Source organism: Anabrus simplex, chromosome 13 (genome assembly GCF_040414725.1).
Source record: "Anabrus simplex isolate iqAnaSimp1 chromosome 13, ASM4041472v1, whole genome shotgun sequence".
NCBI lineage: Eukaryota > Metazoa > Arthropoda > Insecta > Orthoptera > Tettigoniidae > Anabrus > Anabrus simplex.
In genome coordinates, this window is record NC_090277.1 from 54657142 (window position 1) to 54680474 (window position 23333).

The window sequence follows — 23333 nt, forward strand, 5'->3', positions numbered from 1 at the left end:
TATATTTTAATATTGTAATTCAAAGTAGGTATGGAGGTACATTCATGTATGTGGGGCTATGCCCTTTAACCATTCACCAACCCTCAGTTGTATGTACAATTTGTAAAAAAAAAAAATAAAAAAAAAATAATAAATAATAATAATAAAAAAATAACAACAACAACAACAACAACAACAATAATAATAATAATAATAATAATAATAATAATAATAATAATAATAATAATAATAATAATGGGAAGATGTCCTGGGATAGAAGATGTATGCAGACAGGAACAGATGGCGAGTGCTTGTACATCACATCCGGGAAGCTGGAGTTGGAAAGTGATGATGATTCTGATATAATAAATATTCTCCTTTCAAAAGGAAGATAACTTTCTTACACACGTCTTATAAGTATTGGAATGGAACAAGTGTCAAATCAAGTATAGGAAGATAGATAGCTCTATGACTTGGTTTGACAATTGTTTGTTCCTTTGGAACACTTATATTATTTACCATGCTGTTGTCGTTTCATCACTGCTTTATGGTTGTGAAACTCTGACCCTATAGAGTCAGGATATCAAAAAGCTAGAGCATTTTCATCTGCAAAAACTTACATCCACCTTGAACATCAAATGAGAAGACCTTACAGTTCTTGAGAAAGTGCATGTTAAAAGCATTGAGGCTACAATCATTGGCCACCATCTCAGATGGATATAGCAAGTCCGTTGCATGAGTGTCTCGTCAATTCCTGTATGGTGAACCCTGCTCTGGCGCAAGACCTCATGGAGCCCCTTTGAGGCTTTTCAAGGACCAGCTGCAGCATACTATGAAAAGAGCTGGATTTAACACTAAATCCTGGGATACGCTTGCTGAGAATCGTACACTTTGGCGCCACACTGTTTCTACATCAGTTACGGTGTTTGAAGAGGAACGACGACGACGTGAAGAGGATAAACGACAAGCACAGAAGCTCCGTTAAGCCCAGTTCCGCCCTACTCCAGCCATTCCATGTGATCTGTGTGGGCGTATGTTTCATGCCAAGATTGGGCTACTAAGTCATATGAAACGTATTCACAAAGCATTAAGAGGGTGAAAATGTAAACTGCTGAAGAATATGTTTACAGGATATGATATTCCACAGTATTGGTATTCCTGCGATATGCGCATACGAGTTTGCTTACCTGTAGTAAGAACGGTATAAGATGAGATGCGACTGCCAAGGAAACTCAGGATGGAGATAATGTAAATTCACTTTAGAAGTAAATGAAATGGCGTATGGCTTTTAGTGCCGGGAGTGTCCGAGGACATGTTCGGCTTGCCAGGTGCAAGTCTTTCTTTTTGACCCCCGTAGGCGACCTGCACGTCGTGATGAGGATGAAATGATGAAGATGACACATACACCCAGCCCCCATGCTAGCGAAATTAATCAAACCCGGAAACCCCAAAGACCAGCACGCTAATCATTTAGCCATGGAGCCAGACTTGAGATGTTTGGAGCACAGATACATAGTAGAGTACTGAAAACCTGTGTTGCTTCATCTCGAGTAGTGCATCAGTTTTGTAATTAACAGAATTACAAAACAGTAGAAATAAGTATGCAGGGACTTGGCAGGAGGGAATGTATTAAAACATGTGAGGATAGAATTGGGAGAATACCACACATACCAAATGAAGAACAGATGAAACTATTCAGCTAAGATGTATGCAAAAGTAAGTATTGAATGTAACAATTTTATGGCAAGACATGGCAATTTATAAAAGGCTAAAATGCTAGCTGTGGTAATGGTGGTGATGATTACTGCCATTTCAAAAAGCAGTGAAACGGGTTTGGTTCACTCATATGGATGTAAGTCAAGCCAAGTAAGAAACAAGTAGAGATAATAATAATAATAATAATAATAATAATAATAATAATAATAATAATAATAATAATAATAATAATAATAATAATAATAATCGTATGGCCTCAGCTACCGTTTGCAGACATTTCTATTTGATGAGGAGGCGAGAATGGCTGCGCTATCATATCTTGTAGGTTTTCCCTGACCTTTCTCCTGCAAATCTGTTTTTTTCATAGAATTTTATCAGTAAGTTCTGAGCTGACAGCGGTGAGATGGCGTGGGAGGACATTAGTAGACGAATAAGTTTGAGTGGTGTCTTTAAAATTAGGAAAGATTACAATATGAAGATAAAGTTGGAATTCAAGAGGACAAATTGGGGTAAATATTTGTTTATAGGAAGGGGAGTTAGGGATTGGAATAACTTACCAAGGGAGATGTTCAATAAATTTCCAATTTCTTTGCAATCATTTAAGAAAAGGCTAGGTAAACAACAGATAGGAAATCTGCCACCTGGGCGACCACCCTAAATGCAGATCAGTAGTGATTGATTGATAATTTCATGGCTCTTTTACCTGTATTTTGCCTTTTCATCAGCTCATTTTATGTACCTTACATAGTAGTTTCGAGCAAATTAATTCCATTTCTGTTTTCAAACCATTGCCATTTGCATTTCCCAATTTATGAGTATCTGTAAATCAATTAATACAACATACAAATTAAGGGTATATGCATTGTCCAGTTGCAAAACTCATTATGTCCATTTTCTTCCCAAAAAGAATTAAGACCACTATTTTATACAGTTCATGAAATTACTAATATAGCTCAATTTCTTCTGGGTGATTTCTGACAAAAGAGTAGAATTACAAAAAATGTTGCAAAGTTTGGGCTGGGAAGACCTGGGAGAAAGGAGACTAGCTGTTCAACTAAGTGGTATGTTCCAAGCTGTCAGTGGAGGTAAAAAAATGAGGCGTATGGCTTTTATTGCTGGGAGTGTCCGAGAACATGTTCGGCTTGCCAGGTGCAGGTTTTTTTGATTTGACGTCCGTAGACAACCTGTGCGTTGTGATGAGGATGAAATGATGATGAAGACGACACACATACCCAGCCCCCGTGTCAGCAAAATTAATCAATGATGGTTAAAATCTCCGACCCTGCCGGGAATCGAACCTGGGACCCCTGTGACCAAAGACCAGCATGCTAACCATTTAGCCAAGGAGCTGGACTGTCAGTGGAGAGATGGTGTGGAATGACATTTGTAGACGAATAAGTTTGGGCAGTGTCTTTAAAAGTAGGAAAGATCACAATATAGAGATAAAGTTTGAATTCAAGAGGACAAATTGGGGCAAATAGTCATTTATAGGAAGGGGAATTAGGGATTGGAATAATTTACCATGGGAGATGTTAATTAAAATTCCAATTTCTTTGCAGTCATTTAAGAAAAGGCTAGGAAAATAACAGATAAGGAATCTGCCACATGGGAAAATGCCCTAAATGCAGATCAGTAGTAATTGATTGTTCATAATAAGTACAAACTCCATCTGACCTACATGCTAAAAGGCGATTTTGGGACTGTTACAAAACTCATCACGTCCAATTTGTGTACTGCAGCAAACCACGTTATGTCCGATCCAACAAAATGGATGCTACATGTATTGTGTTCCAAGATAAAACAATTAACTTCAGTCCTGCAAGAGGATCATTATAACAAAAACAAAATGTTTTCCATTTTCCTGTGCTTTCCTTAGTACACTGGGGCTACTGTAACAACTCTCCATTCATGTGGTATAGCTCCATCATGCAAACAGTAATCAAATAAGCACTTCAGATATGGTACTGTATCCCAACCCATTGTCTTGTAGCATATTCGCAGAAATGTTATCAATTCCAGCTGCTTTTCTAGCTTTTAACTTTTGTCTACATTTGTAATTATCTTCATTATCATAGGTAAATTTTAGTACTTCATTAGTGTTAGACACTCCTCTACCTGGACATTATCCTTAGGCCCAACTATCTTTATATATTGGTGAATAATACTTCTATCTTCTGTAAATCCTCAGATATGCACTCCCCTTTCCCAACACTGATTTCTGGAACCAGTTTCTGCCTTACAGTACCTACCCTTCAACTTTTTCACTAAAATTCACATGACTGTCAATTATACTTGCCGTCATGTTATCCTCAGCTGACTTTTGTTTTGTTTGTTTGTTTGTTGCTAAATTCAATTTCCTAGTAAATTCCTTCAATCTTGTAAATGTATATAATATATAACTGTATATAATGTCCGCCTCCATATCGTAATGGTTAGTACTATAAGCTCCCGTCCTCAAAGGCCCGAGTTCAATTCCCAGTACTGCCACATATTTAACAATGGCTGGTGTGTGTGGTTAGAATGGTACAAGCAGCTCACCTCCTTTATAGGTGTGCCTGAAAAGGGCTGCACCACCTCGGGACAAGGATACGAGGTTACTTACTGTATGCAATACAAAATTTCTCTATAAATTAGAACATATCACATACCGCTGCTATGGAAACCATTATCACCATGAAACAGCTGCAGAACTCCTGATGTCCAAAACAATTTTTCGAGAAAACCACCAGGTTAAAAACTTATTTTGCTGAAACTTTGTGGTATGATACAAATGACAGTTCTCTGGGATTCCTGAAATGTTGCTTCTTATGGACATGATGAGTTTTGCGACTGGAGAACTTGCATGTAATCTTACGAAACTTGCAATGATAAATAATCTCTATTGCTTCCACTTTCCCCAGTTTCATTAAATCATTCTATATTATAACATATAAATGATGGTGACGGTGGCAATGATGACGACGATGATGCTAATAATAATAATCTGCAGAATAACAAATTCTGAAGTTTAACCACAGAACTTCCTAGTCATTTCACATAATCCGCTGTACAATAACGACGATTGGCACAGAAGCAAATATAATATTTATGTACATATATATAGTATAATTATATAAACAGTTTAAGTATTGTCTTTGATCGCAGATATTTCACTAAATGTTAAGTATTTCTTCTCTATTCTTCTTTATCTCCTTTATCACTTGGCAGTTTTAAGGCAGCTTGCACAAACATTCTCACTGTGTGTTTTTCCCTATTTATAATATGTATAATATACAATGAATGTACATATGGAAAAATATAATTAATACAATACAAATAAACACAACATAATCTCAAATCTTCCACCGCTAAATACAGATATATAAATGTCCAGTGCTGGTGAGAATTTTTACAATATCACCAAGAAAAGGAACTTAAGATCTGAAAATACCACAGTAGTAATCAACTATTTCCATGCTGCCCCCTACCAAATCTTACACCCCCACTGCTCTCTTTGGTAGGATTAGGCAACGAATTATATTAAAAACATTTCATGATCAGGGAGATGTTACTAAGGGAGTAAATTATTTTCAAATTCTTGGTAACTGTTCAGAAGATAGTTTTCTGATAGTTCACGTACTTAAAAATTAATATACATTCTAATCACTTAACACAATACAGTAAACTTCCAGTTATTCATGTCCGAGAAGTAGTTTGTGGGTTATTTGTGTAACCTAAAAGGCAAAAAATGAAAATAAACCAATCATTTTTCTTGCTTTTGAATTAGGCTTCCTGTAAGATATATAGCTTATTTATTACCATGATGGATGCCATAATAAAGAACTAAAAAGGGAGGAAAAGCAGGACTTGCAAGCTTTCATCTCTGCAGACGATGTGGTGATCTGGAGTGAAATCAAAAATAATGTGGAGGAAAAGCTGCAGAAAAGGAGTAAAGAGAGATACGATTTAAATATCAACAAAGCTAAGACGGTGGTGATGAAGTTACAGAGGGGAGATGACAAAAACCACAAACCAGAATAAATAACACCAAAATGGACAGCGTTCCAACGTTTATGGACTTGGGTAGTATAGTATTAAAGACAACCTTGCAAAATATGAGGTGGACAGTCGAATTGGCAAGGCAACTCAATTTTACTACCAAGTCAGACAAATGCTGTGGGATAAACAAGTACCATTGAAAGCTAAGATGACATTATATATATCATATTATACACCCATCCTCACACATAGCTTGAAAACTACCATTGTAATGAAATAAGACAACTCAAAATTCCAAGCTGCAGAAATGAAGTTCCTATGCACCATGATACAGAAGACCAGAAAGGACAAGTTCAGGAATGAAAAAGTCCAAGTGGAGGTGGAAATAGGAGATTCCCTACTATAGAGGATCCAGAAAACAAGACTGAAGTGGTTTGGCCATGTAATAAGGATGGGTGCAAGCAGGACTGCAAGAAGAGAATATGAAAGATAAGGACCAGTGGGCAGACCCAGAGGAAAATGAACCGATCTGGTGAAGAAAGATGTCGAGGAGAGAGGACAAGATTACTAAAGAACAGTGGTTCATGAACAGACAAAGATGGAGGGTCCTCGTACACCACACCCGGGCAACTGGAGATGGTTGACGATAACAGCAATAAATCCTGTTCCTTGTGACAATATAGTACTATATCCATTATCAGTCTAGCATCTCTGAAATTTTCTGTTGTTAGTTTATATGGTCTTCAGTTTTAAGTCATCATGGCAGAAAAGAAAAACAGTTGTAAGATTAAAGCTAACACTGGAAGTTACAGAAAAGAAAACATTGGAGAAGGGATAGTTGGCTAACTAGGAAGCAGATTATGGAACAGGAGTAAGTTATCACCAGTACAATGTGTACAAAGAAAGTCAAGTTTTTTGCACTGAACTGGATTACCTCTATTCAATATTTTGTGCATGCATTCCCCTTCATGAGCTCGAATAACCAGGAGTTTACTGTAGTTGTAACAGCAGTGAACACTGATCTTACCAGAGTTTTGTTTATTTCATTTTACCCCAACCTATTATTAAAGGACCTGTTGGGGAAAAAAAAAAAAAAAAAAAAAAAAAAATGTAGATTTCTCACCTATCCACTTCATATTTTGATCATTGCTGTGAGGAAGAGTCCTTAAACTTTTGACCAACACTGAACATGTAAATAAAACATAGTATGGTACAATTTCATTCTCAATTTCCATTTTAGAATAAGAAGCTGAGAAAATATACAGCCCAGCATACAGAAAATGAACTACAATAGTAATATCTCCCAATGACCTGATAAGTCTGGCTGTGCAGAGAACAAAAAAAAAAAGATCAGAATCAGTCTTCTATGATTTAATTGAACTTGTCCTGTACTTGGAATACGTAAGATATATACATATTCCCATGACCAATCTTATTTCCTGGAAGAATTGATAGAAAATTATCGGAGGAGGTTGCAGAAAAGCTTTTGAACTGATTTTGGGATTCAAGAGCCTGAAGATACAATTTCAAAATTATTGATATGTACGGACATGATTTTTTTGCATTACAATAACGATAAATGCAACAAAAAATATTTTGAAGCAATTCTGAAATACTGTATCTTAACGAATTATATGATTCTGGTTAAGAAACTAGTGACCTTGTTTTTGCGAATTACAGCGAATTAAAGCAACAAGGCCAGTTTAAATTGCAATTTACATATTCTGCAATAAGTGCAAAAATGCAGCAAAATTCATGGAAAATAACGATCTTGAAATTTTATTCCAATATCATGTGTGTGAAGGAAAACAGAAGACAGAATAAGATTTCTCATTGCGACGGAAGTATCTCTTTGTATTAATATTCTATAAAAATCCCTTAATGGTACGCCATATAAGGTGAAAGGGTAATTTGTTATGTAATCTTGATTAGGGCTATATTATAGTTCTAATCAAGATTACATAAGGAATAATGAATGATAATGGAAGCAGAGACAGCAATATGTAAAATGAAAAACAACAAGTCTTCAGGATTCAATGAGTTCAGTGTGGACATGATCAATGCACTTGGAGAACATGGAATACAATGGTTGTACAGAGTACTAAATAAAATTTGGGAAGAAAATGAAGTCCCCAGTGACTGGAGGGAAGGAGTGATTATTCCACAATTTAAGAAAGGTGACCAAAAGAAGTGTAATAATTATAAAGGCGAAATCCTTCTATCTTATGGGTTAAAAATATATGAGACCATCCTGAAGAGAAAAATCAGAAAATTTGTTGAACCTAAACTTGAGGAAGAACAACATGGATTTAAAGCAAACAAATCAACGCTAGACCATATTTTTTCGACAAGAATGCTCTTTGAAAAATACTGAGACAAGAATAGAATGGTTATAGTTGTATTCTTGGATACTGAGAAGGCATATAATCATGTACCACGTAAACACATATGGGCATTCTGAGATGTAAAGAAGTGCCAGATGAGATTATAGCTTGAGTATAACAACTAGAAGTGAAATTCTTTCAAGAATAAAATTTACTGTATCTGCCTATTCAATACAATTGAATACCACGAAAATCTTGAAAGAATTTGACATTGTTATCTTCAATACAAAACAGACATGAGATCTGTTGCTTGTAAAAACACTATCTCGAGAGACAAAAAGCTGTGTGCAGATTCAAGGAGGCAGGTCAAACTGTTTTGAAAGTAAGAACGGAGTCCAACAAGGAAGTTGTCTATCACCACTTTTCTTCATTACTATACTGGCTGAGGTTATAAAAGCAGTGAAAATGAAGGATCAAACAACAAATGCACTTGTATTTGCTGATGATGTTATGTTATGGGGTGAGACAAGCAGAAGTTCAAACTAAACTAGATCTTTGGCAAGAAGAATTTGAAAGAATGGGAATGATCATCAGCCGAACTAAAACTGTCGGTTTAGTGATGAGTCGAAATCCTGAAGCAGTCCACCAGCGAGTGCAAAATGAAGTAGACATTATCAATAACTTCAAATACTTAGGGAGCTTCCTTTCTTCTGACAATACCATAAACCAAGAAATAGGCAACAGAATACAAGCTGCATCAAATTTCTACCACTCCATTCACCAATTACTTTGGGATGACTCATTTCCAAAAACTTGCAAGCTCACACTTTACAAAACATATCTTGTACCAATTCTAACATATGGACTGGAAGCAGCAACGTTGACTAGATCTGCACAAAGTCGCCTACAGGCCACTGAAATGAAGTTCGTTCGGTCATGTCTCCAAAAGACAAGGAGAGACAAAATAAGGAATGAAAGTATTTGGCAACAACTTGGATTGGACAGGAGCCTGTTGGAAACCTTAGAATTAGGCAAATTACGATAGTATGGACATACGAGAAGGATGGCTCCAATTAGGACCCCAAGAAAGGAATATTGTTGGTAAGAGGAGCAGAGGGAGGCCTCATGATAGTTGGGGAGAGCTAATTTTCAAAGACCTTGCCAAATGTGATGTAAATTGGCAGCAAAAGGTAGAACATAAGCTGTGGATGGACAGGACGAACTGGAAGAGGCTCGTAAACACCTGCACCCGGCTAGCTGGAGCGGAAAATAGATGATGATGATGATGATATCAATATTGCTTCTCTTTATTTTTTACATAAATAATTCAGAAATCTCATGAATTGAACTTTTTATGAATAACTTTCGGCAAGGATTAAAGCAAAATTAAAGCAATGTGGTCAGGCCTATTTTACGAAATAACATGAAAAACTGTTCCCTTTTCGCAAAATCTAACATAAATTAACGCGAAAAATCATGCCTCTACTGATATGAAAGAGAGTACAGGAAAGGAACGAACAAGTGACAAAACAAGTCTGTGTGGAAAGACAGGAACACATGACAACATAAATACAAAGACAGGTCAGCACTGGAAGAGGGAACAACAGAAAAAGGATATAAGGGCAAACATGAAAACACAGCAGGACATACACTGCCATCCTCAGATTTGTAATGTTTTTTCCTTGTCAATCCCAATTCTTCTATGTTAATTTCTTCTCAGTCCACCGACAAGTTCATTTCTATTTCTGAGCTTTCCAGGAGGGTGGGCTTAACAGTTGTTGAGAGGCATTTTGACAAATCCTTCAGGTGGTAAAAGACTACAAACACAACACAACACACAAGAGGAGAAAAGGAATGTGGCATATTGACCTATTCAGTCGATTGGAGCCCTGCAAGTAAAGCAGACGTGTGCAGGAGTGCTGAGTGCTTGTTACGTAAGCAATATGGAAATAGGCATAGAACTCTACCGAGCGGTCAATGGTCGATGGAACAACCAGGTACCAGGTATGTGGACTAAAACATGATGTAAATTACTTTGAAATGGTGTTGGCAGTGATAATGATTGTGATGCTATTAGTAATTGGAGGAGTGGAAAGCAATCCTGGGCCACTGAGTTGGAAGGATATTGAAAAGATTAAGGAGGTGATAAAAGAGGTCAGCCAAGAAAACACAACGAGGGAGCTGATCATGGAGCAGAATGACATTTAGGATCTGAAAGATGGCAGATAAGAATCCCTGGATAAATACCAGGATGAAGCAGAAATTGTAAAGGAACATTACATGGTGTTGGAGCAGCGCACACGGGAGCTGGAGATGCAGTTCTACAGGTCAACGCTTGCCCGACTTAGCAGATGCCTGTTCATATATGGGATTAAAGAGAATAGGGGCGAGGGTAAATTTGCATTATCATCTTCTGTATTGGAAGTGATTACGGCAGGAGTGAAAGTAAATAGCACAGAATCCGATGTGGATGACGTGCAGAGAAGAGGAAGGATCCATAGAATTAAGCCGATAAAGGTGCACTTGGTATCCAGGATGAAAGCCTATCAAATTCTCCAGAATGCCAAGAATATTGACCCATTGAGTTACTTTCTTCTTGTATCCATACTTATCCTTTTGTCTTTTCTTGTACTTATACAGCTCTGCTTTTATCCCTTACTCACCACGTGAAAACTAAAGATCTGTCAAGATTGACAAAACTGAGAAACAGAAATGAGCTTGTCAGGGATTGAAGAAGAAATGGATGAAGAACTGGGGTCGACAGGAGAGAGCTTATCTATCTGAAGACAGCGGTATACAAAGATGTTGAGATGGTTCTTGTCCTTTCATGTTTTCATGTTTTGTGTCTTCTCTTTCTGTTGCTCCCTTTTTTGTACACTGACCTCTCATTGTATTCATTCTACTATTCGTAACTCTCTATACAGGGTTATTGAAAAGAATACAGTACACATATTTTTAAAAATTGCTGCTTCAGGTAGGATAAACATATTGACGTAATTATGGTCTCAAACTGAATAGGGAAGAAGGGAGTTTTTTTTGAAACCGACGCTAGTAATCATCGTACTTGTTGCCTGACCTTGACCAGCGATGTAACCCTCGCTATGAACAGCGCATCTGCACGTGTGCCTATGTAGTCAGACCAGTACGATGTGGAGCGCCCAGCAGAAAACTCAATGTATGTTACAGTTTGTAGAATTCGAATCAAATGTGCTTGTTTAACAGAACTTTAGAACGACTTATCAGTTTTGTGATGCGCCGCACAATGTACGTAATGCGATGAATGCTCAGTTTGCGAATGGTTGTACTGGTAGAACTGGCGCTATTCCCTGGCTGCCTAGAAGCCCCAGTCTCACTCCAGTGGGGTACTTAGCATTATTCATAGTGAGAATATACATGACTTAGCGCATCTCAGACAAAGGATCACTGCTGCCATCGCAGCTGTCACTCCAGATATGCTCCAACGTATGAGGCAAGAAACTGATCATCACTTCAATGTCTGCTATGCCACTAATGAGGCACATATAGAAATGTATTAAGGTATGTAAAATTTTAAAAAAACCTCCCATCTTTCCTCTTCAGTTTAAGACCATAATCACTTCAATATGTTTATGTTACCTGAAGCTGCAATATTTTAAAATAAGGGTATTCTTTTTCGATGACCCTGAATCTGACTTGATATATCAGCATTATTTTACTAGCAACTGACAGGAATCAGAAACCTGCATAGTTGCCAACCTCTGGTAGAGAATTAATTTTTCCCATTTTCTTGTTTGATCCTTCGCAATGGTCCTTTCATCGAAATGATTCTGTACCCTCTTTTAATATTTGGTAAAAGTATGAAATAATTATATGAAGTTCTTTCCTTGGAAGGATATTTCCATAAACACTGACTTTTCCTCCTTGGACTCTGGATATCTGATTGGACCTTCACAAGAATCAGCTTTACGAGATTAAGTAATAGGTTTTGATCAATCAAAGTGAATACCTTCTACCTCTGGAAGACCATGGAGTATTATACACTTATCAAAAATACAATCTGCTGTGAAAAATGATCCTGTTACTTTTGATTGATAACTTTATCGAAAAACTTGAGAATTCAATGTATAACCCAATAATATTTAATAATTAGTGAAAACTTGGAATTTTTCTCAAAACTTTAGAATATTTTGGAATTTCCTTAGCATAATATACAGTAGTTTGATCCTAATTGAAACTATTTGCTCCATGACTACTTTTCACAGAAATGAGTAGTCATTTTTTTGCACAAATTATTAACATTAGAACCCACAATCAAGACTTAGATGTGAATTTGAAAAGCATTTTACCCTATTACATTGGAGGGGCTGCCTGATGGTAAAGGTGTGCTCGGTTCATCCGGAAGAATATAAGTTTGATTCCCAATCAGGAATTTAAGAAATTAGATATCCAATACCGGAGATGTACATGGCCTTGAGATTCGCTCAGCCTACACAAAAAAATTGAGTACCAGGTTAATTCCTTGGGGCAAAGACAGCCAGGCATAGAGCTAACCACTCTGCCCCACCAAGTGCCAAGGTTACGGATAGTACAAGCCTTTAACTTCCACCCCTCCAAGAGGCTTCATGGTCTGTATGGAGATGCTGCTGCTTTTGCTTTGCCTATTATAATGGCATTGAAAAAAAAAAAAAAAATATATATATATATATTTTCCCTAACAAAATATATATATGTAGATAGGCAGTTCTGTGTCAGGAACATACACATATTAATTTTTTTGGATTCAGGAAAGTCTACTCTATCCAAAGAAGTGAAAAGCCAAACTGAATTTTTTAAAACGACTTTGCAAGTCCAGATGCCCATAAATAGGTGCTCTTTGGAAACATCTGACAGGCAGTGACTGCAGAACGGAGGCTCTTTCATCTTAGAACTACGATCACTTTAAGATAATCTAACCTCTAGCTTTCATACTTTTTGAAGCCTGTTTAAAGACTGCTACAGTGACTGTCCAATTATAGCACTGTATTTGAGGTGTGAAACAGGTTTTCAAAATGAATTCTATATTTTTGGAAAATATTTTGCATTATTTCTGACACAGTACAGTACTAAGTTATTTCTTAAGCGACCCTAACATCAATATTCCATGTATTGTTTACACTTAATATTTTGAATTACGAGTATCTCTTCTGAAAAAATTATCGAAAATACCCAAGTAAATATCGTAATAAATTTAAACAGGATTAAAGAAGTTATTTTTTGATCACTGGCATAAAACTATGAACAACAGATCAAGAGTGATGCAAACACAGGGTTGAAAATTGAGAGAACAAACATTTCAAGAAGTATTTGAGGAAGATAGACTTACATGACTGCTGATCACAGTAAAGACGTCCCTGTATTTAGTAGTGAAAGATTAACTTATTCAGGCCAATAGGAACTGCGATGAATGCCTATTTTGGACCGTGGACAAGTCCAGCACCATCCAGCCCTGTAGTACAGTGACAGCATTTGAACTAAGAATCAGCCACTCAATGTTTCTCCTATCAGCAAGTGCAACAGTCGTCGTAGTGTGCCTGCAGAGTTCAACAGTGGTGATGAACCATACAACAGTACATTAGTTACCGTACTTCTCTGAATCCAAGACTACGGTTTTTTCTCGGAATCTTATATGAAGAATTAAGAGTCGTCTTGCATTCATGAGCTAAGAGTAATGAACACCACTGGCAGCTACCACGGTAACCACGCTGCTTCCCTTCACCTCCCTCGTGCGCACAAAACTCCACTTACAACGTCCGCGTCCTTATCAGACCTGTAGGCTACATCACTAGCCGTGGCAATCGGTTGTACAGTGCCTCCACGTAACGTCACTGGTTCTTGGGAAATAGTGAAGAGAGAATTACATTCTACTTGACGGGAGGCAGGTTTGCAGCGCGGGTGACTGGGTGAGTGAAAATCCCTTAAACAGATAAAAGTCCCTGCATTAACCTCTACAAAAATGTTTCTCAAATCCGCAGAATGGCATCAAAATATGAGAGCCTTAAAATTCGTAGAAAGGCAATGGCTACCCAGTGGCAGAGTTATAACACATCTACTGTACCTAACAATTAGTAAAATGAACAGTTTTACAGACAGTAGGAATATTTTCGTGATGGATCGTCATATTGTAAAGACACATGGAACAGGTATTGCAGGCAAATATTCAACGGGATCTCGTCGATATTATGATGGCAATTTTAAGTTAATGGTTATTAAACACACGGAAATGAATTAAGAACTGTGCAGTTGCAAGAAAATACCGCATATCTAAAGCCGATGTTCCTCGCTAGCGTGAAGACAAAAATAGCTTTAAAATGCGCAAGGCACAAAAATGCATTCAGTAGCTTGTAACAAGGACGCTTTAAAGAAGTAGAAGATAACAACTGCGAGGTATGTGCATAAAAAACGCAAGAGCGGAATGGCCATACCACGGCGTAATAAACACTTTCTTTGACCTTCAACGTCCGCATCTTCGCTATACATTGCTAGCCACAGAAGTCGGCCGAAGCTGGCAAGCAAGACATGCGTCTAGTGGCAGCTGGTTGTACCCGACAGTTAGTAAAAGTAACAGTTTTATAGACAACAGGAATATTTTCCTGATGGATCGTTGTATTGTAAAGACACGTGGAACAGGTATCGTCGGCAAATTTTCAATGGGTTCTCGTCGATATTATGATGCCAATTTTAACTTAATGGTTATGAAACTCACAGAAATAAAGAATAATTGTGCAGCTGCAAGAAAATACGGCATAACTAAAGTCAATTTTGGCGTTGGCGTGAAGACAAAGATAGTCTAAAAATGTGTACTGTACAAGGAAGGCGTTCATATGATTTCACAAAGAACTTTTTAAGCTTGATTTAATTTTTTTGAAAGAAAAAGTGGGGGTTGTCTTGCATTCAGGGTCATCTCGGATTTGGAGAAATAGTGTAATATTTATAGTTAACGTGTGTTCAACAGACTGGAAAGCTTTTACGTTACATTTTACTATTATAAAGTGCATGTACTGTATTATTTTATGAACTGGAAATTTTAACCTTTGACGGCCTGATTGAGTTGATGCATATGAACTGTAAACAAACAGGTTGTGCAGTAGTAAACATATACTAAGCCATAATACACTTTGTGATTTAATACACACAACTCACAGATGTATCCTTCAACAGACAATCAATAACAAGTTGGCCTTGCATCGAAGGATAGTTACGAGAGCACCTCCCGTGCTTTGAACTCGGCAGAAAGCTATAGTGTCACCGATAAGTAAAACATCACGCAGCAGGTTCTTAGCTGAAATGCTCTCACTGTACTTAGGAGACTCCAATAAAAAGTTACTCAAGAGTTCAAGATATCCACTTTGATTGGATGAAGTAGCAGCTATTCCTTTAATTCTTGAGATTTTTAAATTTATGTGTTAAAAACCACCAACAGACGACCCCACCATATACAGATTTTTCTTGCAATAATCAACAATTACTGTTCTTAATGTATTATCATTTTCCCTTTTTCTGAGAGTATTTATGTCGACTTACGATGATTGAATCAGCGAGCGAGTATACAATCTATAAGAAACAAGCATATGGAACAAAGCAATACAAAAATAGAAGTATCTATGTACACTGTAATCTTTCCACATGATGAATCGTCTCATATTACATAACGTGGAATGGAACACGATAAACAAGGAAAAATGATGATACACAATGAACAATAATCATTTCTTCACCAAGCAAGTTAGACCTGAAACTTCACCATACCTCAATTTAAAAGATAAATTTTGGGACGTAACAATGGTTATGTGAACGAATCTGATCCACGAAATGTCGCAGTATTATTTGTCCCATATGGAAGATAATAATTGCTTTTACTCAAATAAAGTCTAAAATGTGAGGTAAATTAAGAAATAATACGAAATATTTTATTTGTAGAGAATACATACTTTACTTCCTTACAAATACTATTTCTGCTACGTCACAGCGCTTCCGTACGTGTTTTGTTTGTCTAACACTGTCATGTGTGATGTCTTTGCTCACTGAAGTGGTTTGAATTAATTAGGTGTTGTTTTCTTCATGTTGCTCATTCGTTTTGTGCCCTAACTCATTCATTATTATTGGTCCAGGGATCATGCTATTTTGCTGCTTGAACTGCCTGCGCTAGTCATATGGACAAAGATGATGAGAATTCACAGACATAGCACCCCCATTCATTGATGCTAGTCCTGGACCTCAAGAAAGAAACAAAAGACTGCACGAGCAGCTGAATGCAACATAATGGAGTCTTGTCCACAGCCCGTAAGTACGTATACGTATTTCTCTAGTAACAACAGTATTTGTTAATTTACCTCAGATTTTAGACTTTATTTTAGTAAAAGCAATTATCTTTCATTTGGGACACATATTATAGTGACATTTCGTGGATCAGATTCGTTCACATAACCGGTAACAATAATGATGTATGTCAGAGCACTCATTACTGTTATTTCAGAAGCAACTATTACTTCAATATAATGTATGTTCAACTGTCTATTTATGGATTTATGCAAGACTCAACGGTGGCACCAATCAGATCAAATGAGCAGAAATTCCATATTTCAAAAGTTCTGGTCAAAATGATCATTGTGATAGCACCATCCAACCAATGGCAGTCTGGAACAATGGCATGGGAGTTTCACAGCTGAAGTTTCAGATCTGACAAGCAATAGAATTCTGACATTTACCACTACAGCTGATAAAATCATACTCCCCTCATTATTAATTAATTTATAGTGGAACTGCATAATCCTTGTGTTTCAGGCCTCTCTTCTATAATGACCAACTGTGCTGAGAAAGAAAGAAAGAAAGAAAGAAAGAAAGAAAGAATGAAAGCAAGAAAGAAGTAAAACCAAAATATAATAATGTTGCTTGTTTTATGTCCTGCTAACAACTTGCATGGTTTTCGCACACACTGAGGTTGCAGAATTTTGTTCAGCAGTTTAATTATGAGCCCATAAATCGATCCGACACAAGGCTGGCATATCTGAGAGCCTTGCCAGCACCAAACTGAGGTGGGATTGAATTGGCCAATTTAGATTTGAAAAACGAGCGCTCCACTGTCTGTGCCAATCAGGCCAGCACCAAACTATGACAAGGAAAAGAAAATCTAGAGGAAGACTCAGATTATAATGGATGAAGAATGGAGGGAAGATACAGTAAAATCGAGAGGACCCCAATAAGAATTTCTGTGCGAGTGCTTTCAGTTACCGTATATATGCGAATACTCCGTGCATATTTATCTGGAATTTAGCAAAGAAAAACTTGGATGCATGCATTGGAAATAACGTTGCTAACGCTTCCACTTCAAACAATGGATCCCATTATACAGGATGTTTCAAAAAGAATATACGTATTACAAAGTATTATTTTGTTGTAACTATTGATCGCTGCGTCATGGCTCGGTTATTGCAGGAACGAATACACTGTCTAGTTTACATTCATTGCCGCTAGATGTCAGTCGTCTTCTGTTTTGCTTGATTACCGCCACGTTTCACTTTGATGTAAAATGGCTACTCCGCAGCAGAAATCATTTTGCGTTCTCGAGTTTGCGAAGTGTAATTCCGTGGCTACAGTGCAAAGACGTTTCAGGTTGAGGTAGCAAATTGATCCTCCGAATGGATGGGACATTCGCAGATGGTATTGACAGTTTGTAGACACAGGATGTGTATGTAAAGGAAAGAGTTCTGGCCGCCCATGTGTTTCTGAAGTATTATCAAAACAATCATGATTTATCTGAGGAAGTGAAATTAAGGCCTGCATGATGCATTACTATTCAAGACATTTTATCTCGTTGCATAAAGCATATACCAAAGATCAAATCTAGAATTCTGGATCGTGACAGTGTTAACCAAAATATAAATAATAGGACAAACACAATGGGAAGAGGAATCAATACATAAAAACAAGGACAATCTCCACATCATCTTACAATGTCTTCTTCAAATGGATGGACTCTCTCATCTGTCCCGGTCCTCAGTCCCAATGAGCTTTATTTTCACTTCCCAGCTTCGTCAGGGGGCTGGGCTTCAACACCCATTGAGTGGCCATCTAGACAACTGAATGCGGAAAGTATACGACAAGAAGAAAGCCAGATAAACACAGGCCACCATCTCCTGAAGAGGCATCATGTTTATCCTGCTATGTATTCCTATATATGTTCCTATCTTTCTATACAAGACTTCATTGCCACTTGTATGTCCCTTTCCATTCCATAACAAATAATTCTTGTTTAAATTGATATCCGCCTTCAAATATCTTGAGATATACTGCAATTCCTTGATAACATAACTATTCAAAAAACAAAACAAAAATCCTCTTTAACTGCAAGTAGAATTCTTCAACATTAATCACTATTTTAAAATAAATTCTGCTTATGGCCTGAACACACATTACCAGTTCATTATTTTCTTCCCTCAGATTTCACTGGGGTTCATATATTTCAGATCACTTATTTCCTTGACAATTTTTGTCAAAGGCTGGTAAAATTGTCAGCTGCAGTGATAAGATCAGTTTTCTTTCTGAAGACTACTTCTATCCGTTAATCTAGAGTAGTGATTGCTACGAGAGTCATGGGAGCGACGAATCTGCCACCATGGACGCTGTTACCGTTGGCAACACGTGGACCTGTTGCGCCTTGCTACCATTGTACACCTGACCAGGACTGAAAGGTTCCAGTCGAGGATGAGAGCTGTGCGAATGGATCTCGGGCTTCCGACCAGAATCTGTAACAGCAGACAGTATCTATTAATTATCTACTAAGGCTGAAAACTCAACATTTTCCTTACCATTACAATGAAAATTAAAATCCACAGCCTGTTTCCAGTCATTCGATCAGGTCAGGAATGGAATGAATGAAACCCCTTCTAGAGGCGAGGATAGGAATTGTGCCGGCTGCCGAAGCCTGTCGCACTCCTCCGGGGCAATGATTAATGACTGACAGATGAAATGATATTGGAGAGTGTTACTGGAATGAAAGACGACAGGGAAAACCGGAGTACCCGGAGAAAAACAAGACCCGCCCCCGCTTTGTCCAGTGCAAATCTCACATGGAGCGACCGGAATTTGAAACACGGAATCCAGCGGTGAGAGACCGGCGCGCTGCCGCCTTAGCTACAGAGGCTCTACCATTACAATAACAACTCCTATTTCTAAAAATAAGTAGAATGTTTGGCTTGCATTTTCAATTCTCACTCAATCCCAGCAGAATTACACCATATTTAAAGATTGATCAAATGCATATTTTTACACACTGCCATCTTTATACAGATGGGATCTCTCCTCTGAATAGGTCTGTATTCATTTTTTTTAATCCCCTGATGAGCTTGATTCTGCTTTCCAGCCTTAATATGAAGGAAGACATCTATGTGCATCTATTGTATGCTCCTATTCAAATACCTTCCTATTTATACAAGGGGGGTCAAAACTTTAAATATCATATCAATTAACATGACATACCTTAGGACAAATTCTAACAGTTTACAAGATAGCTAAGCCTAAATTGGTAACATCTGAAAACAACGCGACACAAAATGTTATAATAAGGCAATAATGTTTAGCTTTTATCTGAGCACTGCTTTCTTTCCTTATTGACCTATGTTTCCTCAATTTATTATTTATTGTAACTAAATTTTAATATTCCTTTTTATTACCTAAAAATGTATGCAGTTAAGTATAAGAGATGGTAACAAGGACTAACTTCACCACTGATAAATAAATAAATAAATAAATAAATAAATAAATAAATAAATAAATAAATAAATAAATAAATAAATAAATAATTAAATAATTAAATAAATAATTAAATAAATAATTAAATAAATAAATAAATAAATAAATAAATAAATAAATAAATAAATAAATAAATAAATAAATAAATAAATAAATAAATAAATAAATAAATAAATAAATACATGCCAATTATCTGCTCATATTAGAATATTAATAATGGTATGCAAAAGTGCAACCTGAAGAAACACAGAAACAACAACAAAATCAAGACTTTGCAAGTTTGCAATAATGACTAGCTATAAAACATTAAACAAAATAATTATTTATTTTTCATTTTATGGCCTTCATTGGACTACTTCAGTCAATTATACAACGGATTTTTCGATTTTCTCTCAGCCCAGTACTACTTCATTCTCTCGGATCTTGATTTTCTTTCCTCGTCTGAAATCACTCTTCCCATGGTTTGTCTGTTGATCTTGGTCTGTAGTCTAGTGTCTATGTTTTTGAGTGTCCTGATTCTGTGGGTTTTGTTTTTTAAATTCTCTACTGTGATTTGTAGTTCCTTCATATCTTCTTTGATTTCTGTAATCCACTTAATATTACCCTTACTGTTCCACAATTTTTCTATTATTATCCTGCTGATTCTATTTTTGGGTGTTCTAATTAGGTGACCAAAGAATGAAATTCATTTTGTTCTGACAGTGCTCATTACCGGTTCTATTTCTTTGCAGACTGTTTCGTTAGAAACTTATCTCCAGTGTCAATTTTCTTGGTATTTTTTGTTTATACATGTTCTGAATATTCTTCTTACTATTTTGAGTATTCTGCCTATTGCTGCAGTATTAGTTGTTTTGAAAATGGTTTGACTAGCGTATGTTATTTCTGGTTGTATGGCTGTTTTATAATGCTTTAATTTTGTGGCTATTGAGAGGTCTTTTTTGTTGTATGTGTTCTTGGTGACATATTGAGCTTTGGTTAATTTGTTTATTCTATTATGCCTAGTTTGCTTTTCATTAGGTTTTCACCTACGTATTTAAATTAGTCTACGATTCTGTTTTCCTGTTCTCCTACTTCGATTTTCTTTGCGAGTGGTGGGTCGGTTAACATTATTTCTGCTTCCTCAAAGGATATTTTGAGGCCAATTTTGTGTGCTATTTCCTGTAGTGATTTAATTTGTTGTAGAGTTTCCTGAGCATTGTTAGATAAGAGAGCAAGGTCATCAGCAAATCCCAGACAATTTAAGGTTATGACATCTTTTGATCTTCCAATTTTGATGGTTTTTGGGTTATCCTTATACCATTCCCTCATTATACAGTATATTCCAAAGCACAGTTGAATACATTAGTGACAAAAAAATCTCCCTGTCTTAAACCAATTCTTATGAGGAATGGCTTAAAAAAATCCCCTCTGAACTTGACTTTTGATTATGTGTTGGTCAAGGTGAGTTCAATCAGTTTGATTAGTTTTGGGTGCAGTCCAAAATTTCTTAATATTTTCAATATTGAAGGTCTACGAATAGTCATATGCCGTCTTAAAGTCTACAAACGTTATTGCGAGAGGTTTGTTTTGTTTTCTGTAATATTCCATAAATAATTTTAACGTGATGATTTGTTCTGCATAGCTTCTCCAAGGTCTGAAGATGGCAGAGAACCGGGTCTCTCTTGGGCGAGCCAGGCTGTGTGGCTCAGACAGTTGAGGCGCTGGCCTTCTGAACTCCAACTTGGCAGGTTCGATCCTGGCTCAGTCCGGTGTTTGAAGGTGCTCAAATACGTTAGACTCGTGACAGTAGATTTACTGGCACGTAAAAGAATTCCTGCAGGACTAAATTCCGGCACCTTGGCGCCTATGAAAACCGTTAAAGAGTAGTCAGTGGGACATAAAGCCAATAACATAATGATTCTCTTGGGCGAGATATGGACAAATTTTACAATTAATTTTGTTGGATAAACATCAAATGTGTCACCAGAGATCTCTTATTTCCAGACATCATACGTCAAATGTTGAATGGATTTTTATCCACCCTTCAAAAATCAAATTGCTTCTGCCAGGTCTGAATCTGTGATCTTAGGATCTGGAGGCTGACACACTAGCAGTGATCCACAGATGGGGCTATAATTATTCCCTGATGTGATTATGATTCTCCTATTTTAATATCTCCTATTACAGGCATTATCATGGAAGATGCCAGCTTTAGACTTATCTTGCAAAACTAGTAGAATCAGACCACCCTGTATAAATCTTAATTCGTCACTTGTTTAATCCTTTCCATTACTTACTTTTGTTTTCCTGACTTGACTGGTGGCTTGTATGATGCTAGAGGAAGAGTATAAGAGTTGACTTACCTTTGCCCATAGACTTCTGGTCGGCAGGGATATACTTGGAAAGTCTTATGAGGGGAAGGGGAAGGAATCCTCCAACAAGTGGCATCACATCTAGGGTGACATGTTGCTTGTCCACACTCTCCAATGATATCACAGCTGAAATGTAATGAGAAGAACAACATATAAGGCGGAAAAGAATGTCTGCAATAAAGAACGATAAAAAAGTATAGTACTTGGCAAGTTAAGTTATACATTAAAAAGTAAATATTGCTGCCCTATTCACTCCTTTTTTTTAATGGCTCATCACTGCAGCCAACTTGACTAGTTACATACTGAAATCACAAGACATAACCGTTAACAAACTAACTTCAATGTAAGTTATCCAAGTAAATGATCAATCAATTACGTCAATAATTACGTCGGTTTTCAAGCTCAATACGGACTTACAGAAAAATACACTCTCTCTCATCCTCAATGTTATAATTAATGTTATATATTTCTGCATTTATTTTGATATACGCATTACTACAACCATATTCTTCGGTGTTTGCATGGTGTAAATAATTCAGCTCCCTTCCTGAAATTTGCTATTACTTGACGGACTGAAGTGAAAATATGCTGAAATAATACACACAAGGAAATGTCTTACATGTACGTATGCTGGAAGTCAATAAGGTCTGCAAACCGTACCAAAGTTGTGACAAGAAAGGTTACTGTAGGTCAAGTTACGTTGATAATGAAATTTCCTTCCATTTCAACTGAGCTGATCTTTATAGAGGAGGTAATGTTGCTCTCCTTTTCGGAGGAGTTCTTGCAGATTTTTCTTGCTTGTTATACACCCTAGTTGCATTCTATACATAAGAATTGGATGAAATAAGACCGTATTATTCAAGTGCTGCATTCATCATTTAACACCAACTATATTACTAAATACATTATTCAAACAAGCCACAATTCTACTTACCTGGTATTACCCATACAGATTTATAATCCTACAGAAAAAGAAAATATGCTTTACTTATACCCATAAATGTAACACTAGTGATTTTCACAATGCGGCAGTGGTAATATGTAAATCTTTCAAGTCAAGAAGAAGAAAAACAAACAAACAAACAAACAAACAAAAAAACAAAACAAAAACAAACATGACCAATATCGTGCCAACGTGCAAAATTAACTGTACGACGTCGTATTGTCAAGCAGGGTCCCTAAACTGTATGGTTAGCGACACTGAACTGAACCCAACAGT

At 36.8% G+C, this 23333-nt stretch overlaps 1 protein-coding gene across 1 annotated transcript in view; it reads right to left on the bottom strand.

The window, feature by feature from the left end:
• Positions 1-17415: 17415 nt before the first annotated feature.
• SIDL (SIDL trafficking protein particle complex subunit 10) overlaps positions 17416-23333 on the bottom strand; it is a 105875-nt gene continuing 99957 nt past the window's right edge. Inside the window, exons 19-20 of the mRNA XM_067157603.2 lie at positions 22106-22240; positions 17416-18757 (exon numbers count right to left, since the gene is read on the bottom strand). Of these exons, the coding sequence (XP_067013704.2) occupies positions 18603-18757; positions 22106-22240 (290 nt within the window). The 3' untranslated portion in view covers positions 17416-18602. The remainder of the gene's footprint in view (positions 18758-22105; positions 22241-23333) is intronic.